The sequence below is a fragment of the Aspergillus ibericus genome (assembly GCF_003184845.1).
Source record: "Aspergillus ibericus CBS 121593 unplaced genomic scaffold BO80scaffold_54, whole genome shotgun sequence".
Classification (NCBI taxonomy): Eukaryota; Fungi; Ascomycota; class Eurotiomycetes; order Eurotiales; family Aspergillaceae; genus Aspergillus; species Aspergillus ibericus.
In genome coordinates, this window is record NW_020292152.1 from 68229 (window position 1) to 87703 (window position 19475).

The 19475-nt window shown below is 49.3% G+C and overlaps 8 protein-coding genes across 8 annotated transcripts; 5 read left to right on the forward strand and 3 right to left on the reverse strand.

The window, feature by feature from the left end:
* Positions 1-470: 470 nt before the first annotated feature.
* On the forward strand, positions 471-1355 carry BO80DRAFT_468417 (uncharacterized protein; the record flags this gene model as incomplete). The annotated part of the gene is made up of 1 exon (XM_025722931.1): positions 471-1355. The coding sequence occupies one exon, from the start codon at positions 471-473 to the stop codon at positions 1353-1355; it is 885 nt and encodes a 294-aa protein (XP_025570949.1).
* Positions 1356-1659: 304 nt separating this feature from the next.
* On the reverse strand, positions 1660-2383 carry BO80DRAFT_220237 (LITAF-like zinc ribbon domain-containing protein). Its single transcript, XM_025714394.1, has 3 exons — positions 2242-2383; positions 1923-2196; positions 1660-1876 (listed from the first exon to the last, which is right to left on the reverse strand). Exons 1-3 carry the CDS (start codon positions 2261-2263, stop codon positions 1714-1716), a joined length of 459 nt encoding a protein of 152 aa, XP_025570950.1. The 5' UTR covers positions 2264-2383; the 3' UTR covers positions 1660-1713.
* A 2039-nt stretch (positions 2384-4422) lies between these two features.
* BO80DRAFT_428908 (NAD(P)-dependent oxidoreductase) lies at positions 4423-6324 on the forward strand. Its single transcript, XM_025720347.1, has 3 exons — positions 4423-5117; positions 5163-5656; positions 5704-6324. Exons 1-3 carry the CDS (start codon positions 4862-4864, stop codon positions 6262-6264), a joined length of 1311 nt encoding a protein of 436 aa, XP_025570951.1. The 5' UTR covers positions 4423-4861; the 3' UTR covers positions 6265-6324.
* Positions 6325-6424: 100 nt separating this feature from the next.
* On the forward strand, positions 6425-7709 carry BO80DRAFT_428909 (class II fructose-bisphosphate aldolase). Its single transcript, XM_025720348.1, has one exon. It carries the CDS (start codon positions 6486-6488, stop codon positions 7344-7346), a length of 861 nt encoding a protein of 286 aa, XP_025570952.1. The 5' UTR covers positions 6425-6485; the 3' UTR covers positions 7347-7709.
* Positions 7657-9280, reverse strand: BO80DRAFT_449085 (uncharacterized protein; the record flags this gene model as incomplete). The annotated part of the gene is made up of 8 exons (XM_025721723.1): positions 7657-7709; positions 7760-7808; positions 7861-8078; positions 8133-8202; positions 8259-8540; positions 8608-8693; positions 8751-8814; positions 8867-9280. The coding sequence occupies 8 exons, from the start codon at positions 9278-9280 to the stop codon at positions 7657-7659; spliced, it is 1236 nt and encodes a 411-aa protein (XP_025570953.1).
* A 571-nt stretch (positions 9281-9851) lies between these two features.
* BO80DRAFT_428910 (uncharacterized protein) lies at positions 9852-11339 on the reverse strand. Its single transcript, XM_025720350.1, has 6 exons — positions 10907-11339; positions 10784-10847; positions 10634-10719; positions 10323-10574; positions 10204-10252; positions 9852-10120 (listed from the first exon to the last, which is right to left on the reverse strand). Exons 1-6 carry the CDS (start codon positions 11249-11251, stop codon positions 10026-10028), a joined length of 891 nt encoding a protein of 296 aa, XP_025570954.1. The 5' UTR covers positions 11252-11339; the 3' UTR covers positions 9852-10025.
* A 108-nt stretch (positions 11340-11447) lies between these two features.
* On the forward strand, positions 11448-13597 carry BO80DRAFT_505295 (uncharacterized protein). The gene is made up of 8 exons (XM_025724477.1): positions 11448-12082; positions 12169-12232; positions 12295-12380; positions 12449-12730; positions 12803-12869; positions 12957-13174; positions 13241-13289; positions 13354-13597. The coding sequence occupies exons 1-8, from the start codon at positions 11684-11686 to the stop codon at positions 13404-13406; spliced, it is 1218 nt and encodes a 405-aa protein (XP_025570955.1). The 5' UTR covers positions 11448-11683; the 3' UTR covers positions 13407-13597.
* Positions 13598-17502: 3905 nt separating this feature from the next.
* Positions 17503-19399, forward strand: BO80DRAFT_428913 (uncharacterized protein). Its single transcript, XM_025720351.1, has 3 exons — positions 17503-17851; positions 17915-18351; positions 18402-19399. The coding sequence occupies exons 2-3, from the start codon at positions 17948-17950 to the stop codon at positions 19288-19290; spliced, it is 1293 nt and encodes a 430-aa protein (XP_025570956.1). The 5' UTR covers positions 17503-17851; positions 17915-17947; the 3' UTR covers positions 19291-19399.
* The last annotated feature ends 76 nt before the right edge of the window (positions 19400-19475 follow it).

Below are 19475 nucleotides of genomic sequence, written 5' to 3' on the forward strand. Positions count from 1 at the left end.
CCCACCAGGGCCCATTCGCTCGTGTTCGGCCTATCACAGCCAATCATCCTTCCCGCCAGACTCGAAGATCGGCGTGTCGAGATGGAGGCATCAACAGAGGCATGCGACCTGCTTGGTGACAGCCAATCGGGCAGTTCTGATGCTGGACAGGGTCTGCCAACTGGACCCTGCCAAGTCTGTCCGTCCCGAGTCATATCCAGGCCACTATCCTATTGACCATTCTCACGACACCACCAACACCCCAGTGCCCTTCCAGTAAAGATCTCCCCTATCCCGAAACTCTTCATCAAAATACGAGACTAGCTTCTTGGTGGCCACATTATACACCACACCGATTTCTTAGTAGAGTCTGTTCTCCCGGTAGGAGAATACCACCATATATCCAACCCAACCCTACCCCAAACACGCACCCATCCACCTACTCCCTCACTTCCTTTCACAAACACCCTCTAATCCTAACCCCCCTCAAAATGCACCCCCAAACCCTCCCAATAACACTCACCCTCCTCCTATCAGCCCTAATATCCTCCACAACGTCCTGGACCCTAACCACCCGCAACTCCACCACCGGCGCAACCATCATCCACGAAACCGCCCCCCAACCCTGCACGCCCATCCACCATCAACAAGGCTACGAATTCTCCTTCGACCCCGAAGGCTCCTGGTGTTTGGATTTCTGGAGCGAAGCAACATGTCAAACCCGGATTGGGTGGTCGTGTGATGGCCAGGTCTGGAGGAAGGTCGCGTCCAAGGATATTGATGCTTTTGATGTTTATGTTATGCCCAATGAGAGTACTAGTACTAGTACAAGTACAAGTACAGGGGTGAGTGGGAGTACGGGTGTGGTGGTGGACGCGAGTGCGAGTGCGAGTGCGACTGGGTCTGGGGATCGGAATGCTACAGCCACAGCAACTGGAACTGGGACGGCTGCTACACAGCAGGCGGATGAAAATGGGGCTGTGAATTCGGAGTCACAGTCCGGGTCAAAGATATCGGGTGGTGCTATCGCGGGAGTTGTGGTGGGAGTTGTTGCTGGGGTTGCTGTTCTGGGTATGTTGGGCTTCTTATTGTGGAGGAGACGGGGGCAGAAACGGGTGGATGCTGGGGATGGAGCAGGACAGGGTACTCATGGGTCTCCTGAATCGGGTCCTCGTGGGGAGCTTGATGCGGAGGGTGTTGTGGCTGGCCAGAAGCCTGTCGTGTCGGAGGTGCAGAAAGGACATGCGGAGTTGTATCACGATGCTCATTCGGGGATGAAGAGGGCTGAGTTATCCGGTCAGGGGGCGAGTGCGGAGTTGGGTGGTCATCAGGTGGCAGAGTTGGATGGACAGGGCTATGAACGGAAGGCTGGATGAATCAGCGGGTGAAGAAGTTGGGAAATGTGATCTGTCTGATATGGAGTTGTCAGATTATTCGTGTAAATGAAGGCCATGAGCATCACGTGATGCATAGAATATCCTCTCTTGTTATGAAAAGACGGTCAATTTGGTCGTTCCTTGGCAACAAGCTCCGAGCAAGGTTGCGAATAAGTCTTCTTTGTATCGACCGGCTAACGCCAATGATCTAGTATCAATGTGGATAGTGCTTTGCTTGTCGTTCAACTAATATGTTCAAATATGGTTGGCAAATAACAAAAGCAACCAACTATGTCCAAAACACGCGACCAATTGCGCAAAAGAAATTGGGTATCCAAGAAAACAAACAATATCTGCATCAAGTCCTGGCAGCTCGATGCACTTCTGTTCGCCCGCTATTATGCCAAGTTGCCAGCAGCGCACCGCAGTTTCCACAGTAATGATTCTGGTCCTTTAGCGATGATGCCATGTATGGAATGCACCCGAGACATAAGCAGCAGCAGAGTACTGCAGCCCAAGCACTGGGATTATCAGTTACGGTTCGCCTTTTTAGACAGATGCACATACTGAGTGGTGTTTCCCGATTCCGCTTGTACTCGGGTCATCTGCCGTTGTCCGCAGGCCGGGCAATCGACAGGCGCCGGGCCTTTCTGTAGCGCATACAGCGGAGTCACTGTGTTATAGCCGCTCGGGTGTTGTGAGCCAGCGTAGAAGGTCTGCTGAGGCAAATGAGGCGATTCAGTGGCAGTATTCTGTCCCTGGGGCGGTTGCGCATATGTTGGAGGCTCTCTAGCGGTGAGTTCGTGGGTTTCCACCTGTTCCTCGTAGGCAGGGGCCGGGACTGTAAATGTTAGCTGAGCGCATGTTTGCTTTTTAGGAAACGCACCGGGAGCTGTCTTTTCAGCCATATTGGATGCAATGTAAAGTGGTATCAGAACACTGGCTGCAACAATTAACAGTCTGACGATAAGCCTGCAAAGTCTGTTGCAACCATCTTATTCCCCGGTACTTATAGTTGCGCATTCCGGAGCCTTGTGTCGGAGCCTCGTCGGATCCAACATCTAAAGTTATTTCTGGAACACATTGCGAGTCACTCGGATACGAACAAGTTTAATTTGCATGCACCGCACTGACCTGCTGGAAGCGACATCATAGGTCATTCGCGGCAGGCATATCCATGCGATTGGCAGAAATGAAGTGGCAGCCGTTGGGCTTGTGGGACAACGAGGCTGACATCGCGCCTGACCGGTGAACTCTGTCAGGGGAAAAAGGTTTCCACGGGAATGGGGCAAGCAGGGACGGAACTGCAAGCATTCTTTGTTTCCAGGACTTCAAGGCAACTTTCTTGATCCACAGTGATCAGTTGCTGTTGAGGCAGCGAAAGGTAAAATACGAAGAGCGCTGCCACAGCCAAGCTTGTACCAGAGTGAGTCAAAGAATGATCAATGCAGATCGTGAATATGGTTTGTCTTGTGAAACCATTGTTTGGGGTACTGGAATGTTTCTGACGTAGGTCCTGCAGCTTTCCTGATGGTTCTCGTGTGATGATGGGACGTAATTGTCTCTCTCATATTTGCCTTGATGTTATCACTTCAATGTCTGAGGCAGAATCTCATCTTTTCAGTGTGGCAGTGAATGTCGATACAAGCAAGGCTGTGGTGTTCCTTCCCCACATGATCGACCCTTCTTTAACCCGCTCCCGTCCTCCCGCCTTCTCTTTTCCCTCAACACACCCATCCACAGCCCCTTCGGCTGGAGAGAAAGTGATTGAAAATAATCTGAAATAATGTCTTCTCATCGTAGCTTGACATCTCAGCTGCTTTGATTTAACTATTTCGCGTTTCAGCATGTTGACTCCGATGAGACACGTGTCCACGCCTCAACGGCTAGAGTTCACTCGTCAGTTGACGATGCTCTAGCAAAACTCACTCGGATTGACCTTCGGGGTATATGATATTTTCCTCGCCTCTCGAACGTGGGTTAACTCTTTTTGACAGTCAGAAAATCTGGTCCGGCAGCGACCGTTGCCTCATGCGGCTGGACCACAGAAGATGTCATGGCATCAGACCTGGCAGCGGGTGCGAACTCGGGCACCTGCACATCTGTAGCAGAGCTACAGCAGTCTTAACTGTGTCCGTTCAAAAACGGACGATGACTGCTGCCCCCCGCTCGGTCAGATGTTCGTCACTAACCGGTCGGGGGGCACTACTTCAAAGATGGCTGTGTCCTGGTGCGCTTGAGTGGCACATGGGTGCAAAAAGATCATCTGCGTCGTCAACTCGGATCATACGAACGATCTTTTCGCGCTAGCATCAGCAAAGCATTTGCCGATCGGGGATGCTGCAATTCCTTGGCTCTGATCGAAAAACCTCAACTACTAGATCTGTCACTCAAGAAAGCTCGAACATCGCAGACTTTTCGGCAGACTGTATACCTGGGGATTGGGTTTTTGCTACTGTGACATGGCTGCACTTGCAATGGCAGCTATTGTAAGCAAATTCATACAAAATGAGCAGTTCCCCAGTCTGGGGAGCGCTGGCTTCGCCTATTGGTGGCCTATGGGGTTACTGAAGTTCTCGGGTTGACCTCGGATCACAATGTACATAAAGTTTCCAGTTGACCGGGGCCATGGCATGAACTCGAGACTTCCCTACAAGTCAAATCCTTCCATGTATCTGCCCTTCTTCCACTGTGGTATCTGACCCAACGTCAGTCGCGCTTGTTGGAAATTATACCAACTTCAGCAAAAACCGAAACGAGTTCTTTTGTTGACTGAATTATTGCAGCTAGTTAGGGGGATTGTCACCTAGTATTCTTACATGATGAGGATCTATCGACAACCTTCAAAACGGTCGGCTGCTTATTTTCCGGCATCGAGGTTGTCCGGCGGAAGTCACTAGGCTTTCCGACTCCAGGTCGGCTTCTCGTAGCCCATTTACCCGCCATCCCGGTGGTCTTCCCCGCGAGCATTTGGCTGCAATGATCCGGAAGCACGGGCTAGCCCTGCCACTATAAGAGCCGTGAAGATCGTTTGTCTAGCACATACGACCATAGGGTGTGGAGAACAGGGCTTCCCGTCCGCTCAGCCGTACTTAAGCCACACGCCGGGAGGTTAGTAGTTGGGTGGGTGACCACCAGCGAATCCCTTCTGTTGTATGTTTTTGGCTTTTTTCCCTTCCTATTTACCGTCCATGTTCTCCTTTCTTGCCTGGATATCTTATTTCCAGGCTCTGTTTTCCCCCTTCAATTGTCGCCTTACTAAACATAATCCCCGGGGTAACTATATACTAACACCCAAACAGCGTCTCCGGGAAATCACAGACCTGACTTTATCTCCCTCAATCACCAAGGAAGAGAACCCCTACCACTGCATCGGACCACCTCCGACCCCCACGGCATCCCACTCCACCTCGGACTTCGCAGCGATCCACTCCCTCCATAAATGGCGTCACTTCACTCGTCGGAATCACGACACCACTCAATTCGTATCGTGCATTCAATCAAACATGTCTAAACCAGCCATTGGTTTTGTTGGCCTCGGAGCCATGGGCTTCGGCATGGCCACCAACCTCGTTCACGAGGGATACCCCGTCTACGGCTACGATGTCTTTCCGGCCTCGGTGCAGCGGTTCCAGGCAGCGGGGGGCACCCCAGCCTCGTCATTGCGTGAATCTGCGGAGGGAAAGCCTTTCTATGTGTGCATGGTAGCTTCGGCACCACAGGTGCAGACCGTGCTCTTCGGGAATGAGGGCATCGTACAATGTATGTCCGTCCTTTGCCATTGACAATTCCCAGCTAACAAAGTAGACCTCCCGCAGAACGCAACCCTCCTTCTTTGTTCCACCGTCGCCGCCTCTTATGCCCAATCTGTCGCAGCGGAACTCGTCTCAATTGGCCGATCAGATATCCACTTCGTCGATGCGCCGGTCTCCGGAGGTGCGATACGCGCCGCAAATGGGACTCTCTCCATCATGGCGGGCGGTTCCGATTCTTCCCTAGAGATAGCCCGAGAGCTGCTGCAAACTATGTCTGCCGCGAGCAAGCTTTACCTTGTTCCTGGTGGGGTCGGAGCGGGCAGTAACATGAAGATGGTGCACCAGGTACTGGCTGCTATTCACATCTTGGGTGCCAGTGAAGCCATGGGATTCGCAGCGCAGCTAGGACTAGACGCACATAGTACCGCAGAGCGGATCAAGAGCTCGGATGCGTGGACATGGATGCATGAGAACCGTTTTCCGCGGATGGTGGAAGAAGACTGGAATCCTGGGGCGAGCGCGCTGACAATTATCCTGAAGGATGCCGTAGGTTATTCATTCTCCTTCGCCCTTATACATACTGACATCAGCAGGGAATTATCACCACATCGGCTCGTCAGAGCCATTTTCCGGTTCCGCTCTGTGCCACGGCAGAGCAGATCTACCTTTCCGCTCTTCTGCAAGGCTACGGCCCCAAGGATGACTCCGCAATGGTCCGCCAGTACTACCCGCATCCGATCAAAGACGTCGATACCACTTCGGCAAAGGAAGACCCGGAATCCGCCATTAACCTCGTACTTGACCTCATACGGAGTGTCAATCTCGTGGCAGCTGCCGAGGCCATCGCCTTTGCGCGGTCATTGGGTGTTGATATGGCACAGTTCTTCGAATTGGTCAGTGACGCTGCCGGCGGAAGCAAGGTGTTTGTCACGCGAGGACTGGAGATGATTGAGGGTAAAATTGGGGCGCAGGCACCAGCCGGGACAGAAACTGTGGACGAGGTGGTGAGTCGATTGGAGACAGTGGTGCAGAAGGCACGGGATATGCACTGTCCGGTTCACCTGGGCAATGCAGCGCTGAGCGTGTTATTGTTGGCGAAGGGAAAGGGGTATGGAGGGGAGGGAAGTACCAGCGTAATCCGTGTATACCCGTAAGATAGCCACGGAATCCTGTCTAGTGCGAAATGAATAATGGCCGATGATCTCATATGTATCGGAGCAACTCCGGGCGCAGTTCAGTGGAGTAAACACCAATCATCCCACGCATATACAACTATAAGACTGCATAGTTCCCTCCTCCATCACAGCACTCACTCAACCACACCCCACTTCTACTCCTTTCCTCTCATAACGCCTCCTCAAATACTACCACCAAAATGTCCCTCCAAAACAACCGCGCCATCCCCATCCTCAACCACGCCTACGAGCACAAATACGGCGTCCCGGCCATGTGCTGCTACAACCTGGAAGGCATCCTCGCGACCGTCCGGGCCGCCGAAAAGCTCCGCTCGCCCGCCATGATCCTGCTCTTCCCCTGGGCGATCAACTACTCCTCGGGCATCCTCGTCCGCGCCGCCGCCGAAGCGGCCCGCACCGCCAGCGTCCCCATCACCGTCCACCTCGACCACGCCCAAACACCCGAAATCATCCGGCAAGCAGCGAACATCACCCCCGGCTTCGACAGCATCATGATCGACATGTCGCACTACGAGAAAGCAGAGAATCTGGCACTGACACGCGAACTCGTCGCATACTGCAACGAGCGAGGGATCGCGACGGAGGCCGAACCGGGACGGATTGAGGGCGGGGAGGACGGGATTGCAGACACGGTGGATTTGGAGGGGGTATTGACGACACCGGAGGAGAGTGAGGAGTTTGTGGACACGGGGATTGATTGGTTGGCGCCGGCGTTTGGGAACGTGCATGGGAGTTATGGGCCCAGGGGGATTCGGTTGGAGTATGATCGGTTGGAGGGGGTTCGGGAGAGGGTCGGGGAGAGGGTGAGGTTGGTGTTGCATGGGGCGGATCCGTTTGATCGGGAGATCTTTCGGAGGTGTATTCAGGCCGGGGTGAGTAAGGTGAATATTAATAAGGTGTTGAATAATGAGTGGGTGGCGGTCGTGACGGGGGGGAAGGGGAAGGGCATGACGGTCTTGATTGAGGAGGCGACGGAGAGGATGCAGGCGGCGGTGGAGAGGTGTATTGATTTGTTGGGGTCGGGGGGGAGGTATCCTTGATCTAGACTTTTCTTGGTTGCTGCTTTTGGGGGAGGTTGGGTGGTGGGTTGGATAGAGTGAGAGGTGAGGAATGGTATTGTCTTGGTATTTTTTGTATTTGCTCCTGCTGCATTGGGATACTGTTGTTGAATATGTATCACCTGATCCTGTCGCCCTCTGTCCGTCTTTCTCCAGCTGTATCGCCACCTTCTTCTTCGCACTGAGCATCTGCCTCAATCAGAGGTGAGAACTACGCGAATCTCCGTCCAGTTTCTCACTATCAGTCTGTGGACTCACTTCTCTTGCCCCAGCAAATGATACCAGATCTGGATTAAGTGGAGACGCCCCGGGCATAATCCTTGAGATATCCAGCCATGGTTTTGTCTGGTGATGGTCAGTTTACTATTCAAAGGGCCCAGAAGGACATCACTTACAAACCGAGTTCCCTGCCACCAGTGAAGACTCCATAGCCGGTGGCCATTCCTAGCAGACAAGTCAGTATCAAGCAAGCTTGGCCACAGAGATCCTCGCCTACCACAAATACCAGAGAACCGTCCAGCCACCCAGCGATAATCCGGGCGTCCACGGCCACATTAGTCCAGACAGACTTCAGCACGTTAACATTGTCACGGAAAACATCCAGCCGGTGGTGGCCGAGATCGACAAGCCTGGTCCGCGCCTGTTGGATCGCCTCCAACTCGCCCTCCAGTCTGTCACGTTCCGCTTCCTTCTCGCGAATTTCCCGCTCAACTCCTGGGTGCCGTCAGCATAAAGGTGGTTCATACATCCATGGGGGCAGATACTGACTGGTCTTTTTCACCAGAAGCGCCGCGGTAGCAGCGGCACCAGCCACACCAGTCGCAATCAAGCCGCCAATCTAGAGCAGAGTGTCAGCTGGACATCCATAAATCACAATTCTCGGGATATAATTACCGCGATAAAAAAGCCGATAGGCCCAAAGGCAAAGGCCAAGCTGAAGACAAGTGTTGCACCCCCCATGACACCTGCAGTCACGAGAAGTCCATTGATATGGGATTGCAACTGTTCATTCAGTTCCTCGAGCTCATCAAGCACTTGCTTGAACTGTTCGCTCAGTTCCTGTTCCTTGTCCCTGGCCCAGGTGGTAAACTTTGCAACAAAGGACGTGAAGCTAATCCTCAACTCGTCGAATCTATCCTCCACTTCCCGTGCATCCCTTTGGGCTTTTTCCATATCCTAGTCACGACGAAGAGGGAACTAGTCAGATGCTCATCATAGAAGGCATGGCTGAAGAAGGACATACAGAAATGAAGCCGTTTATGATGCCTTTGCGCACGTCGGTTGGGATGGTTTCATCTCTGCAGAATGGAATAATCAGGAGATCGAACCCTAACATCCAGGTCAGTTATAACAGACAGACAAGCACCATGTCTAGAAGCCTCTTACGATCACCATGAATAGCGAGATCAGTAGCCAGATCTCTGCTCTCAGTAAGAATGCGACGGTATGTCTAAGTCACCTCAGCATGGTCAACAATCAAATAGGTGGTTTTCCCAACTGACCCTTTGATGCTCAATCAGCTCACCCTGAAACCCGGAGTGGTGAATAAGATCAATTTGGGCAATTTTCAGCTGCAAATCCACAAACACCCTCTCGATCTCATTCGACGCATCCACTGCCGCATTGGACGCCAGGCGGAGGTAGTCGATACATTCATCGGAGACAAGCGTCCGGACTGCACCAGTTGTATAGGCCTTTGCCTCTTCGTCATTCGCTATGGGCTCGATCTTTTCGACGCCAGTCATCAAAATGTCAATTTCCTCGGCCGTGAGATGCTCCACGACATCAAGATACTTCCTGGGAGTGGGGTCATTGCCCACCAACCGATCGACTTTGGCTGCGACTTCATCGTAGGTTGGGGGAGAGGTCTTGGGGTTAAGGGATTGGGTGATGGAGGTGGGTGCGATGGCTGCCATGATGCTTGGGGTCTAACTTTAACCCGGGATGATGGTACCGGAGAGGTTTGTGAATTGTTCTGGGACAGATATGTGCTTCTCTTGGGGTCATACTTATATCGTTAGAGATATATATAGCTGCCTGGAAAATCCTAAGCTCTTGATATGCTCCGCCATCTACATTGACGACCGGGAAGAGAAGGAAGGTCTAGCTCACGCAAGTACCATGCGTTGTCTCACCCGCGCCTGCACAGTCAGAGATTCGCCACGCTGAGCTCGGGGGATTTAATTTATGCATGCTGCATGCATACTAATAAACCCCACCAATCACTCCTCCGTATTCAGCAGGGATCTCTCATGTCCCGCAGATTCATTGGGGCAAATATCCGATCACACAATACTACATAGTACTAAGACACTCGAGCTCCATCGTCAAATCAAATGTGCTTCTGGTCGTTTGCCACATGTGCGTGAGTTCCTTTCAAGGTTCAGGCCATGATTTACATGTTCAGCTTTCGCCGCATTTCTAGCTGTGGCTGCCTGATGGTTCAAGCTACTACAAAGGACTATGGGGCTTTGACGCGTTTCTGCCGTAGGAGTGTCATTCAATTTGGCCCGATACCCCTCTTCTCAATGTTTTGAAAATGAATGCATATTAACATGACGTATAAGGCTCTTTCCATAAGAGGAATCCATATTCAGTGAGACTCTGATCCTTGCAGCTGAACATGATGGATCTGCATCTGTTGACGCGTCTGACATGTGCTCAAGGGTCTAGAATGTCTGTGTCAATATCATTCTCGTCCAACCATTCCGTCAACTTGGATGCAAATGCTCTCATGTGTAATGCGTTTGCTGTATCTACTTAGTGTTAGCGGAACTAGTCTTGCATGATGGACACGGCAATGGCCCAAACAAGACCTGAAGCAACGAGAGGCACTCACAGAGTTCCACTGCCCGGTCAAGGCTGATCTGCATGAATGCGGGATGTTCCTTCCAAGCATGTCAAGTTCGTATCATAGCCGAGATGCTAGCTGAGCTATACGAAACTGAAACTACTTACCGCCATCGTGACTGCCATTTGCAGCATAGATTCGATCATACGCGCATCCACCACGGTTGTGTTCCAGGTACGGGACTGGATACCCACATTTGCAACGAATTCGATTCGTAGGTCTTCGGCATCAAGAAGATCCTGTCCGGCGTTTCTGGAGCTTTCCTGGCCCAATGCCAGCCAGGCTGCCACAAAATCGTTACTCTTGTCGGTGAGGCGGGTTAACATGGCTCGAGAGTCATTTTCGTGAGCTCGGACTTCCTTGATGGCGGGGTGAATCAGTGCTTTCCCCCGTTGAACGACGCGATTGATTAACTTACGGCGATATAGCCCTCGATTTTGGCGACGCGTTGTGCCGCGGTGAGATTTGTATTGGTGGAGAAGGTGGCGATTATGTCGGCGAATCCTGGTAGTAGTTAAGGTTGAGATATATGGCTTATGAAGATCATGGGTGGAAGCTAATGACATACCTTCTCCGTAGGTTGCAATATTGCAAGCAATATCCACGCTATCAAACATGATTCTAAACATCTCCTGGGTGACAATTTTAGTCGGTTTGCATATCTTCATATACCAGGGAAGTATGCTCGAACCTCGCCGATAGGATCCAAAGCATCGGCATAAGTTGTGCCATTAAGCACGTCACTCCAGACAAATAGAATGGCCGTCACGCCGAAGATGAGCATGTTCATCTCAATGGCATGTACAGCTTCCTCGGCTGCAGTCTGAGGGTCTCGGGGGTCGGTCTTCGAGCCCGGTGCGTCAGTCGCGCCGCTGACCATGTATGTCAGACGCGAACGAAGTAAGAGATCCACATTCGGTGAGCTGAGCAGCCTAGCATATCTGGGAGGTTTTCCTGTTGGGCTGCGTGATGTGAGGAATCGGTGGAACGCGGCCAGCATGTCTGCTGGCGCAGGTGCATTGGCATTGGCGGACATGGTTCCTAGATGGGTGATAGTTTTGCGGAAGTAAGTGGCGAAAAAACTAATGTAGTTGATGTCTTCTCTCAGCTGCAGTAGCCAGATGCGACTGTTTATTAAGGATGATTCAGAGTCGCCGTCACTCTCGGACTTGTCCGCATGTGCTTCTCGTGGGGCTGACATCCCTGTTGCTTCCTGCAGCTTGGAGGTTTCCCCTCTTCTTTGCATCCCACCTCGCCACATGTGGAGAGACAACATCAGGTTCCCTGCACGGTATGCATTAATGGAGGGGCTGAGAGACGGAGTCGCCGATAGAGACCGACTAGCATAATTGATGTCGGTCTGAATATCTAGCATCTCCCTTTCCCTGAGCTGAACACCGTCATCGAGTCCATCTCATACATTCAATATTTCTTTCGTTTAGCTTCGACTGTCAAGCAAAGACAAACCATGATTGAAGTACCCCCAGCCTATACTGCTGGCGGCTCCCCTCCTTCATACGATGATATCGCTAAAAAGCTCGAAGACTTGATCGGGGACGACCCCACCCCAGAAAAAGTCATCGAGGCCAGCCAGCAACTATCCGAAGAGGAGCTCGACATTCTGGTGGATGGCGCCGACGACCACTGGCCGCTCGAGACCGAACAGCAAAAGAGGGACTTCAGCATCGGCTGTGGCCAAACCTATTGCTCGGAGGGAGGAAAGGCTCGTCTGCAGGAGGCAGGGAATGAAGCTACGCAAGCGACCAAAGAGATCGAGGATATCTTCCACCAGCTGCATCTGAAAGTTGCGCAGATTGACCAGATCCATCATTCTGGGTTTCAGCCGGAAATCATTCGTCTGCAGCAGGTTTGTGCAACGATTGTGTTTCCGATCTTCGTGTCCGTTCTAATTGATCTTGACGTTTGCATTGCTGACGAGAACTGTGCTCCCAGTCGTATCTTCGAACTCTCGCCGATAGCAGGGATTTGGCGGCTTCTATTAGCAGCTCTGCTCAAAGTACGTGTGCTGATTGATTGATTCTGGTGCTCTTGTTCTTCTGTCTGACGTCTTGCGTGAAGACTTCGATGCCACTGTCGTCAAGTTCTGCGCTGATAATAGCATTCCTGTCGAGGCTCGAAGATCTGTTATCGAGTCATTTATTACTGTAAGAACAATAATTGCTCCTTCTACCTCGACTCTACCTTCCCTAGGTGTCTGATTCATTGGTTATAGCGTGTGGCTGGCTTTGAGGAAAGCGCCACTGGGATTAAGAGTCGATTTTACACTCTGAAAGACGAGTTCGCTGCGTTTGTCGCTAGCTTTTCTACCTGGGCAAAGGACCGAGAGGGAGAGATCACCGATCAAATCCAAGCGCTTGAGCAGGAATTGGACAGCCTCCACAAGAGGCTTAATGCTTTGACGATCTCTTTGGAAGCTTTTGAGATTCTTTATGATGTCGGCGATTTGATGCAAGATGTAGGGAAGTTCTTCCCAAAGGTTGGTATATTCATGAAGGTAAGAAATGCGACCGTTTCAGAAACCCTCCGCGTCGTAGATCAATATGCTGATGACTGCACTCTTTGATAGATTGGAGGCATCATTATTGCAGGTGTCTCTTTTCTTGTTGTCGTTGGCCTTACTGGGGCCCTCATAGGTAACCACTTTCATCCCTTATACTTTTATCATTATCTTTCGCATTCAATAGCTACACCTACAGTACTGACTTACCTATCTACTTCAGCAACCGAGACCAAAATTCGCAATCGAACCCGCGAGAAGCACGCGTTAGAAGCCGAGCTAGAAATTATCCGACGCACACGAGCTGAGCTGGAAGACCTGGGAGAAGAATCCTTGATCCGGTTTGGAGACGCCATCAACATCCTCGCCGGGACATGGCAACATACAGCCCAGGATGCACGGATCATCCAACAATGGTTGGCTGATGGTGCAGACTCCACGGTACGCACTACTATGCGCTATATGGAACACTCTGTGCAAGGCTAATGATCTGTGTTTCTACTACAGCATCCACCAGCGTATGTCGAGCTGAACCGGGATTATGGTATTAACCGATGTAAGTCTAGTCTATTCTTCTAATGATCCGGTCGCATCAGTCACCTAACATCTTTATCCATCAGACGAGACTACGGCAACTTATTTGGAAAATTATGCTAGGGGGATTTCGCAGTAGAGGGGTAGATAGTCATGTCTGCATTGTGAAGTACTTGCATGCAGTACGTCATACTGCAGCCAATTACTCCTTTTCCAAATCTTCAACTTTCTCAGAATCAGTCCTTATCGATGATCATTCTGATCATAAATTCAATTCAATCATCTCAATTCTTCAGGAGAAGCAGATACTATATATACATAACAGAAGGGTTGGGGGGGGGGGGGGGGTAGTAAGGCTTATATGATTGTGATAGGATCTACTTGTCAGGGTAGAAGGCCTGTCAGCTAGGTAAGGAACTGGCCACCAAACGCGTAGGATTCCACTGATAATGACAAAGGTAGCCTATATCCACGAGATAGACTGATCCTTGAAAGATCAGTGGTCTAACACTGAGGGACGTCGCCTTATAGAAAACGGGGAGGTTCAGAACCGCCACCGATGACCTCACGACCTCTATGACCACCCTAGTACTTCACCCCAAGGACCTCCTCGATCCCGATAGCTAGGCTATTCTTAAGCTATCCTATCACATTTCTCAAACGAGGCAGGAAAGACTAAGAAATGAGCCGGCAGAGCTTACTGAAGGCAGCTAGACGATGGGTATAGTTAGGTCCAGATATCACTGACATCAGAGAAACTAACATCTAGAAAGTCATTTAGGATCAGATTATTGGCATTATTGCTACAAACCACAATCTCTATCGGTAGAAGATAATTGCGCCATGCAAAGATCTTAGTAGTCACTTGATATTAGTGCCAACAAGTTAAAACACTTCTCAACTGATTTATCTAGCTATGATACTGAAGTATAGCTTGAAGACATCAAAACTCATGATCAGTGTTTGATTGGGTTGTGCCACGTTCCATCACGGAAAGTTATCAGTGGAGATCGCATATGAGGGACTTACACGCAGGCATGGACGGCAAATTCGGTATGTTACGAAGCATATAGACAAGTCTTGGAAGGGCTGGTCGAAGAATCTAAAGTTTTACTGAGAATTTGGCGTTTGGCTCAAGATATAGCTTTATATTACCAACCTAGATTATAACATACTACTTTCCCGAAGACACTCTTTCTCAGCCCAGTCCCCACAATTCCACTTCCTAGCTCGGTAATATCCTGAAAAAGCATGATATTTTGGTACTTTGATAAGTGTCTGCTTCGATAAGGGCTTAGCAGCTCTTGTACGCATCGTATGGAGCGCAAAGCGTATGTGATGCATCTACAAGGGATATTATCTTCATCTCCGGGAATTTTAGTGAGGCATGGTTCCAGGATGCACGAATCTACAAATGTGAGTCGTGCTTATCTTTAGCCTTCTAATTAACGTATTCCACGGTTGTGCGGTCCACCCCCCTAGTAGGATTGCCGGACATGATCAAAATGAAGCCTTTGGATCAACATACGTTCATATATGTGCTATATATAAATCCTAGGTGGTTTAGTGCACCATGTACATAGTTGCCGAATATTGAAGCAACTGCTGCAGCTTGGAGGCGCGTGCGAGAGGTTCTCCGTAAGTTGAGGCTGAGGTTCAACCTCAAGACCTTGATTATTTTGAACCCCCTCTTCTATTTGTATAGCTCTCTAAGCACCTTCAACAGTCATGCCTTCCTTGTATACCACTGGCTTCTTTAAGCGCCTTTTCTTTTGTAACTGCTTTTCATGACTCGCACGTAATTCCTCATTCTCATTAGCAAGTGTGATAATATCTGTTATTCTAAGCTCGCAACCTACAAGGAGCTGCCGTAATGTAGATCGTGCAGGCGAGATTGGGCTTGCTTGAGATTTGAAGCAGTCACTCCACAGTATTTTGATGCTCTAGGAATGCCTTATATTGTGTGGAGTTTGGAGCAGTAAGCCACTTGAGTGGCTATCCGGAGATAGTATTGTTTTCAAGCGAATATTTAGTTATTGGACACTCGATTAGAATGTAGAGGAACTAAACCTGTTGCTCTAAACCCACTAATAATATCCAATTTCTATAGAGCATGTTAGTGAGCTTTAGGATAGACTTCTAGGAAGCCATCTTTGTCAATATTATTCCGGCCGCAGTGTACTTGCTTCTCAATGATTCTACTATACACGCGCTAAAGTGTACTAAAACGACCAATATCAAGAGGTTGAAACAGGCGGGACTAATAAGCAGGCATATGAGTTGGAATAACCTCATTTCCAGCACAGATTCGGTCGAGCTCAGCGGTTAGATGGCTGCCATGGCTGTCGAGGAATAGGAGGCTGTATCTTCCCACTGATCTGCCTCTAATCAACGGAGTGAAGTATCTTGCAGCTATCGAATCTAATTATATCTGTAATTCAACATCATAGCTGACTCAATCCTCTATGAGAAAGAATGGATTGATTTTTATGCTTGAAGATGCGATTTGTCTTTGAAGGTAAGAGTCGGACGTAAAACATCTTCATTAGATTGAACACACTCAATTGAGGTGACGCATTCCCGATTCCCTGGTTGAATTAGAGATGGCTGACTAGCTCTGGGAACTAGTCAGTTTATTTGTAGTACCAATTATTGCCATAGTAGAATCCGTTTCATCAAAGTTGTATATATCATCTGGTGAGATCCCATGCTCTTGAATAACCCCTTGAACCCGAATGAACCAGTCTCTTGTAATTTCGGGATCTTCTGGTTTAGCTCTTTAGTAGTTATTATCTACGAAATTATGTTTGCAGAGGGTTATAGCCCTTGACAAAGCTGGATGCCCAGTTGATACCTACTTCTTCGGATATTAAATGATCTCATTTTGAAAGGATTACATTGGCTATATTTCTGACTTGAGACGGCCGGGGACTTGCGTCTTGCATATCTAAAGAGAGAGTCTGTTTGGAAAGCGATTCTTCTTCATATTCGGATGATTTTGGACGTGTATGAACCCTATCTTTAAAAAAGTCTCGTCAAGCTAAACGAACGTGAAGGGTACTTTGAGGGACTCATAAAGATGTACTACCTCGCGTATACTGGAGATTTAGTCTTTCTAAATAACTTCAATAGCAAGAAGAGTCATACCTTCTTGTTTCACCAGCACTCTTGATGGGATAGGCATCTTTTGTAGCATAAGTGGTGATTGAATTGCCTCAGGTAGGAGATCAGAGGTGGTGTTTTCGAAGGGGTGGGCCGCGCAACCGTGGATTACATTACACGTAGGCATAGTTAGTTATGCTGTGCGTCATACCGCATTACTACGCATCTTAAGGATCCCTAGTACTTACTTCAGCTTGCACGTCTAATAAATGGTTAGGCTCATAGTATTACTCCAGATGCCAGTTCTAGCTGCATGGGCCAAAGTGAATGGGTATATGAGCCTAACCAGAGTGGTTACTTGCTTCGTCCAGATATCTTAACATGTCTATCCGTTTCGAACGATCCTGTTCGAAGGCGAGAGCGGAGTACATGCGGTCAAGTTGTAGGTCTCGGGTGGCGCTCAGCGCCCCGCGTCGAATTTATCTGGTAGTTAATCAGCCTGACCGTAGGATTACTAAACATAAGATTCGTTCTCACCTGCGACCGACATTTAACGTTTTTATCTTAATTATATATGGCTGGCAACATAGAACGCCAGTTCCTAAGAATGGATGTTCCATTGTGAAAGGTACAAGCGTGGTTATAATCTCATTTCATTAATCTACATCTCTGCAGTTGCTGAAATGTATGTCGAATGATAGATCTTTGGACAGAACACATAGAATCCAATACTATGCCCTGAGCGCAGCTCGCCCATCTGCGCCGTGATGGCGGGCGATGGCGGACAATGGCGGGTGCCTTGTACCCTATCACTTGTGTTGTCTGTTGTGGCGCACTGACCTTAAGTGGTCCGGGTGATGGCCTTAAGTACAGCATTGCCCTCTAGCTCATCAGGCGATAGTAGTGTCCGCTTTGGGAAGCTGGGAATCGTTGAAATGAGACATTTTCGTCTGCCAAGGTCAAGCTATGATTGGTAGATACGGTAACCGCTCCGAGTTTTGACAACAACTTCGGAGAAACCCCGAGTCCCACCAATCAAACATCGCCAGGTTTTGCTATCTGATGTCTGCGGTTCAATGAGCCTTGTAGCCTTTTCCGCACGTCCCTCTGCCACCCTAGGTCTGGCACACCATTTCCGCCGTACCATCCTAGAATCATCCTTCCATTATACCCTGCTCTACGCGCTCACAGTGTAGTAAGAACTCTAGCCGTTCATGTCGGAAGACCCAAAAAATGGAATGAAAGGTCCTAAATTACTGTATAATTTTTGTACGCATGCATCTTTTCTTTCAACTGGCCTTGAAGGAGGCCCCAAGGGCAGCAATAGAATTGTGGATTGCTGCCCAGCACACCCAAATGGCTGTCTAATGAGCGGGGAAGCCTCTGAGCTGACCAGATAATCATTGAGCCACGGCGCTAACCTCGACCAATCGGGTGCAAACTTGTGGGGTTTTATCGATATTAGGAGCGATAGTTCAAGTCGTACGTCTTCAACCAGGGAATTATCTGACGGCTTCATTCAAGCCCCTTACAACCATCCCACAGGGCAACCTAAAGATCGCACAGCAGACATTGATCATGGCAGATCCTTTGAGCATTGCTGCCTCGGTGCTGGCCGTAATCACAGCCGCTGTTCAGTCGACCAAGTCGCTCCAGGGTACTGTCAAGCGCTTCAGGAACCGTGATAAGACACTACGCCGGCTTCAGCATGAGCTTGAGGACCTCACAAATATTTTGGAATCTTTGCAACAGGTTGCAAACAATGAGAAGTCAATGTTGGCACTTCTTCAAGGTCCTATCGACCGGTGCAACCAGATATGCAGCGAATTTGAACAGTCAATCAAGGTTTTCAGTGGAAAGTCAAGGACGGGTCTTCTCGATTGGGCAAAAATGGAATTCATGCGAGGCGACATCAATGAATTCATTGACACTATTGCGGGGTATAAGTCAACGATTTCAGTGGGATTAGGAACCATTACTATGTCAGTCACAAGATCTTGTTCACTTCACTTTGCTAACGTCTTTCATGAAGACACTCTTCCAAGGTGCCGCAGAAAGTTCTCGAAGAATATAATGAGATGATCCAGGACACGGCATACGATCTTGAGCTCCACTTACGCCGAATCGATGAGAAGCTGGCGCAACTTACTACCGAAGAAATCAATGCCTCAGACATAAGCCTAAATCTGGTAGACGAAAGGGACGTGACTAAACAGTGTCTTCGTGTCTGTGAAGATGCCAAGTCCTATATCGAATCATTGGAAATCAGAGAATCGGCGATACTCAGCGACTCATTCAGAAGTGCCACTGAGAATGATATGCAAAATATGTTCGAAGCACAATTTCTAACACGGCAAGCTCTGGAGAAGAACCGAGATAGCTTTGCGGATATTATTAGCCACCTTCAGAAACGCCTGGAATCACAAGTTCTGAGCGGTAATAAGAACGAGAAGGAGAGGCTGGGGCTGCAGGAAGATATACAGACATCAAAGCAATGCTTAGAAGTGTGCAAAGTGGCGAGTGAAATCTCCCGTCAAAAAATCTATAGAATTGGAGAGGTGGTTGCAGATGGTGACAGCGATCAAGTAGTAGTGACTACTCTAGCGGATCTTTTCGATATAAGAAAAGCCCAATCCAAAGGAAACTCTGCGCAGCTAGTTGGGTCAATGACGGAAGAGGCTCTTCGACATCTAACCGAAAAGCGCTACAGCAGCCGTTTTGCGGCGTTGAATACTCGGTCTGCTGATGTTGTCAGTACCGGTTCACCGTCGGTCCTCGAAACTCAGAGGGGAGATTATTCAGTTGGAACTAGCGACGAGGAACAGAATGCGGTACCGATGATAAGACATAACAGGCCGTCTCCTAATGAGATGAGGAAGCGAGCGATGGCTAGTGGTGCGAAGAGCAAGGACGCTGAGTAGAAGACTGGAGGGAAGGAGTTTTTTATTGTTACTCCGGAAATATCTTTAGCGCTCTGCTGTAAATTCAGCCTCTATTCTGGGAATTACACTGCCGTATACATATATCTTACACAAAGTTGCAGTCATCATTTGTCATTCTGCTCGCATGGAGTATTCTTTGCTCTTCAACATGCCGAGCTCACTGT

Bases quoted from the DNA above. Each gene is read 5' to 3' on its own strand.
- BO80DRAFT_220237 (XM_025714394.1), bottom strand. From the start codon at position 2,263: ATGGCTGAAAAGACAGCTCCCG. The intron at 2,197-2,241 runs GTGCGTTTCCTA...TAACATTTACAG, and splicing joins GGCTGAAAAGACAGCTCCCG to TCCCGGCCCCTGCCTACGAG. The intron at 1,877-1,922 runs GTATGTGCATCT...TGATAATCCCAG, and splicing joins GAATCGGGAAACACCACTCA to TGCTTGGGCTGCAGTACTCT.
- BO80DRAFT_505295 (XM_025724477.1), top strand. From the start codon at position 11,684: ATGATTGAAGTACCCCCAGCCTATACTGCTGGCGGCTCCCCTCCTTCA. The intron at 12,381-12,448 runs GTAAGAACAATA...CATTGGTTATAG, and splicing joins TTATCGAGTCATTTATTACT to CGTGTGGCTGGCTTTGAGGA. The intron at 12,870-12,956 runs GTAACCACTTTC...TATCTACTTCAG, and splicing joins CCTTACTGGGGCCCTCATAG to CAACCGAGACCAAAATTCGC.
- BO80DRAFT_428910 (XM_025720350.1), bottom strand. From the start codon at position 11,251: ATGTCCGCCAATGCCAATGCACCTGCGCCAGCAGACATGCTGGCCGCG. The intron at 10,848-10,906 runs GTTCGAGCATAC...ATTGTCACCCAG, and splicing joins CTTTGGATCCTATCGGCGAG to GAGATGTTTAGAATCATGTT. The intron at 10,121-10,203 runs GTGAGTGCCTCT...AACACTAAGTAG, and splicing joins TGACCGGGCAGTGGAACTCT to ATACAGCAAACGCATTACAC.
- BO80DRAFT_428913 (XM_025720351.1), top strand. From the start codon at position 17,948: ATGGCAGATCCTTTGAGCATTGCTGCCTCGGTGCTGGCCGTAATCACA. The intron at 18,352-18,401 runs GTCAGTCACAAG...TCTTTCATGAAG, and splicing joins GGATTAGGAACCATTACTAT to ACACTCTTCCAAGGTGCCGC.
- BO80DRAFT_428909 (XM_025720348.1), top strand. From the start codon at position 6,486: ATGTCCCTCCAAAACAACCGCGCCATCCCCATCCTCAACCACGCCTAC.
- BO80DRAFT_428908 (XM_025720347.1), top strand. From the start codon at position 4,862: ATGTCTAAACCAGCCATTGGTTTTGTTGGCCTCGGAGCCATGGGCTTC. The intron at 5,118-5,162 runs GTATGTCCGTCC...CTAACAAAGTAG, and splicing joins GAATGAGGGCATCGTACAAT to ACCTCCCGCAGAACGCAACC. The intron at 5,657-5,703 runs GTAGGTTATTCA...TGACATCAGCAG, and splicing joins CAATTATCCTGAAGGATGCC to GGAATTATCACCACATCGGC.